Source organism: Haplochromis burtoni, unplaced genomic scaffold (assembly GCF_018398535.1).
Source record: "Haplochromis burtoni strain Fernald_Lab_line unplaced genomic scaffold, NCSU_Asbu1 Contig_1633, whole genome shotgun sequence".
Classification (NCBI taxonomy): Eukaryota; Metazoa; Chordata; class Actinopteri; order Cichliformes; family Cichlidae; genus Haplochromis; species Haplochromis burtoni.
In genome coordinates, this window is record NW_024583994.1 from 26,122 (window position 1) to 30,842 (window position 4,721).

The following is a 4,721-nucleotide window of genomic DNA, read 5'->3' on the forward strand; positions in this document are numbered from 1 at the left end:
TTAGTCCATGGCGAGGTTTGTGACGACAAGAGATTAAACAGTGAGAATGGGGGTTTGCCTTACTTGTAGCGCGGGGGGGCAGGATAGCTGTGGATCGAGGGCAGGTAGTTAAGGGCAGTTTCCAGCAGGTGAAGAGCCGCAGATGTCCTTACAGGTGGGCGACAGCGTGGGAAGAAACCAGGTGAGGCTTGGATCTGCCGACTAGAGGCGGGCCGCTCTTCAGCAGGGAAGAATAGCTGAGCCCCGATCACCAACACCCGAGTGGATGACACTGGGATTGTCTTTATATATATATTGTTTGTCAATTATTTTAAAACAGTTAACAAATGAAATGAAATGAAAGTAGTAACTGACATCCACACCCCTCTGTTGGGTCATTTTATTTTAAAATATGTTAATATATATATAAGTTATTGTTCTTGCCATGCTTACTATTTAGCTGCAGAAGATACACTGACATGTTTGCAGCTACAAGGCTTATGTAGAATTTTTAAGCCACAAGCTGGCACTGAAATGATCACGCTGATGTATTTTAACTCTGCTGTGCACAAACATTTTCTCATGCGGTTTGTATCTAAGAAGCTAAAATTACTGGAGTATCTGCAGCATCTAAAATAACCATACGCTGAGTAAACTGAGATACTGAGAGGTCTTTAAACATGCTCAGCAGGCCTGTGGTTTTAAACTCTTCTGTGCATGACAAGTTTAACAGCAACCAACAAAGTCAACAGAATAAAAAAGGAAAAAAAATATATAGTAAAAAAAACTGAAGTCGAAGTATTTTTTTTTTTTACAATATTTGCAATCACCTGTCATAGTGTAACTCTTATAATTGTCCAGTTTATTGCACTGTTTTATTATCTAAATGTTAAAACTTCCAGAACATTCTCCATCAGTCATCAATCAGTCATCTTTATATACAGATACCATTTATTTCTGTGTAACACTGAGTTTTCCAAAGTGAAGTAATCCCACTAACAACAGCAGCAGAACCACCATCACAATGGTGAAAATAGTCCTCAACATTAGGAACACGTGGACGGCAGAACAAGAAGATGAGCAGGTCTCTCTGTGAAGTGCTGCAATGATAAAAATACATCTGCTGTAAAACAAATAAGGTTCACCTTTAAATGACAGAATGGGAAAACTGATTGTCTCCACTTAGTTATATTTAGCTACACTCTAAAATTATAATTTATTCTAGCTCTTAATTTCTGATTTAAAATGACTGAATTTGTACCTGTGACAGTCAACAAGCTCTCTGGTGATTCTCCAGTATTAAACATCTTACACTTGTAGAGTCCTTCATCAGACCTGGAAACTTTGTGGATGGTCATCTCTCCTGTGTAGCTGTACCCGATGAGGAAGCCATCTTTATAGAAATCAGCTGTGAAGTTTGAAGTCTTTGTCTTGTTCCTGCAGCGCAGAGTCACATTGTTTCCCACCTCGACAGGGACAACAGGACTCTCTAGGACAACAGAACCAGCTGAAAAACAAGACTTTTTATCTGATACAGAAATCTGTAACATTTCAAACCAAACAAGCAAAACACTGAAATAATAAGTGGAATAATTTTATACTTAACAGCTGCCATGGTAATGAAATTTTGGACTCATTGATAGTCACTAATTTTAATGTTAATTTTTATTAATAGTACATAAGACTGATCAAATACTGCGGCTTGATTCATCAATATTGTGGCAACATTTGAATGGAATCATTATGATTCATTAAAATAATTAAGTTAAATACTGTTTGCAATAAATGATACTAATAATAGTTCTGAATACTATAGTTATAGATACCAATAGAACATTTTTATGTTAGAAAATGTTTCTGAATGACATAAATCTATTCATAATAAAATATTTCAGTCACTCGAGTGTTAAACATACGAGTTATGGTGATGTTGACACTGATGCTTTTCTCTCCTGCTCCAGTCTCACACCAGTATTCGCCGCTGTCTGTTGCATAGGCTCGATGAATCGCACACAGTAGTGTTGGTGAGCTCTCATCACACGCTGAAATGAAGGCCTCAGTATTTCTGATCCCTTTTAACTGAGAAGCTCCATCAAGACCCTCACAGTGAAAGAAGACAGACTCCAGTTCAAAGAACTGCAGTCTTTTTGGGACGATGCGAAACACAGCATCTTAACCAGAAAGAGATCAAATGAAGTTACTGTATAGAGTAAAGGAACAATCAACAATTTCTGTAGTAAACAAAAGTTTGTAGACAAAATCGTGTGATTTAAGACAGAAACTTGCCCAGCTGCTTACCCCTGTTTTCAACATGTGCGGCCAGCAGAATAAATACAGGTAACACTGAAAAATTAAATAAATTATCAGCCAAAGAGTTTGTTACTGCAAATATAAACTCAGTTACAAATGAACTTCTGCACACGACCTCCTGCTGGAATATTTATAAATGATGACATTTTAATCTGTCAGACCTTCAGTGAGTTTAATGCAAACTGTGAACATACTGACAAACATGACAAAGACCAGATTGACAGAAACACTGTAATTAAATAAGTTTCAATGTTAATGCTGTTAAAACCATTTGTGGAAGTTTTATTCAAGTACACAGAAATATGTAAAACCAGAGAACTCACACATTGTGAAGCAGACAGCTGTAACCTTCATGTTGTCCTGCAGCTGAATGTCTGAGCCTGAAATACAGCTGCTCTGTGCTGCAGATGAAAACTTCCTCTTCCTGCAGTTTGAGTTTAATAACATGAAGCCTGACTCACTGTGGTTTTACCAGAGAGCAGGCTGAGGACAAAGAGAGCAGTTAGAAGTTTGATACTGACCATGAACTGCAAAACCAAGTCCAGCTGAAACTATTCTTTACATACAGATGAGTTACAATATATTTGTGTCTTTGTTTTAGGTTTTGAGTATTTATCGCTTCCTTTAAATTCAATCTGCAGATTAAACAGCAGTTTAAGATTAATATCGTGTTTTAATTTGACATTAACAAACAAATTTTACATTTTTTGACCTCTACTGCAGTCTGCACGTCAAAGTGTCCTTAAGAAAGATATTAAACGCCATGTTGCCCAAATGCATCCACCAGAGTGTGAGTGAATGTTAAACTGCTTAAACACCAAGTGCTCTATGAATGTCTGTGTGATTGTATCAATGAGGCTTGTAGTAAAAACAGCTGAGCACTCAGTCAGAGTAAAAAAGACTCTGACTGAGAATGCATCATCCATATTTATTCAAAGTAAAAACTGTATTTATAAATGTCTCACATGTGAAGTCTCTTTAAACCACATACTCTATTGTTTTTATTACATGTGATTAGCTGTTTCCTATATGACACATCAAACATAACAGTTTTCAGCCTTGTTTGTATTCAAACACTGAGTGATGATGAGTCTAAGGACCTGTGACTGACTGGAATCTAGAACACAGGTGAACATTCAATTAGTCTTTTTTATTTTTGCTTCACAAGGTACTTAGAAAGAGTTTTGTTTCCTAGAATTAGTTTTGTTTTGGTTTTTTGCAGCAAACAATAAATCCAGTCACTCTGACCCCGCCTCCCCCTCTTTATTTCATGATTTGGTTTGGTCCAGGTTCTGCTAGCTGATGCTGAGCAGTAAGATGGTAGGATGCTTCTGTTAAAAGTGATAATAGGAGCCTAAGTTTAAAAAGAAAGGGAGATGGGTGGAAATGAAACTCGTAGTGAGGTCCACATGAAAGAAACTGCTTGACTTTGCTAGTATTAGATAGTTCACTTCACTTCTAACAGAAAAGAATGTGTGTTGTGTTATTTTAGCAAACATGTAATTGGTGCAGGCAGACCCTTTGTACGTATACTGTAAGTCTACGAAATCACAGATCAGCCGACCTGCTGCCAGGTCAAACAGATCAAACCTCTTCTTCAGGCTCAGCTGTTCAACTCCCATCTCCATACTCCTGACACTGAACCACTGATACCTGAAGAAGTTGATGAGTTATTGTATGTCAAAAAATGAATAAAAATAATTTTTAGATCTCTGTCTTTGAGCTCCACTAGGTCTCAGGACAGAGACATATTTTTGTTGCTTATACTTTGTTTGAAATTTGATATACAAACAATTGTTTAAGTTATAATTGGCAATACTTGATATTATTTAAAGAAATCTGATAAAGTTATCATTAAAATGATTAAAATGGAAAAAAGTGTCTTGCACATATCTCATCAGTCATACACAAAATCAATAAATCTATGTCTCTTAGCAGAATATTGATCCATGTCGGCAGAGTCTTATATTTTTAGGGCTGGCCTGGTTTGAAAAATTAATAGTGTGGGGCCCAAAATGATATCTTTTGTCACAGGACCCCAAATCCCTGGTGGCACCGCTGCGACACTGAAATGGATAACAGATTGTGGTGGAGGTGTGGTCCCGGGCGCGGCTGCAGGGGAGGAGTGGTGCAGTGAGCTCAACAGGGCGGTGCTGGAGAGGCAGGTGAGAACAGCTGATGGCGTTTGGACTGATGACGGTTTCCTTCCCCCTTTTTAGTGAGACGGGAGAGGAGCGGAGGGGAAGCTGGGAATCAGCTGAGACCAGGGCCCTATTTCAGGAAGCCGGTTTAGTGGAAAAACTGAGTAAGTATACCCTGAGTTAACGAAAACTCTGGTTCTTCGGTTTCACAAAGCGAGTTCAGATGAAGCCTGAGTGAGTCACTATGACGACACACTCCGTGAAGCTAACCTGCCCCCTAGCAGGTTTACT

At 38.3% G+C, this 4,721-nt stretch overlaps 1 protein-coding gene across 1 annotated transcript; it reads right to left on the minus strand.

Annotated features, from left to right (window-relative positions):
- Nucleotides 1–773: 773 nt before the first annotated feature.
- On the minus strand, nt 774–3,917 carry LOC106632794 (high affinity immunoglobulin gamma Fc receptor I-like). The gene is made up of 5 exons (XM_042217148.1): nt 3,834–3,917; nt 2,278–2,407; nt 1,896–2,150; nt 1,241–1,486; nt 774–1,079 (listed from the first exon to the last, which is right to left on the minus strand). Exons 1-5 carry the CDS (start codon nt 3,915–3,917, stop codon nt 931–933), a joined length of 864 nt encoding a protein of 287 aa, XP_042073082.1. The 3' UTR covers nt 774–930.
- Between the last annotated feature and the right edge of the window lie 804 nt (nt 3,918–4,721).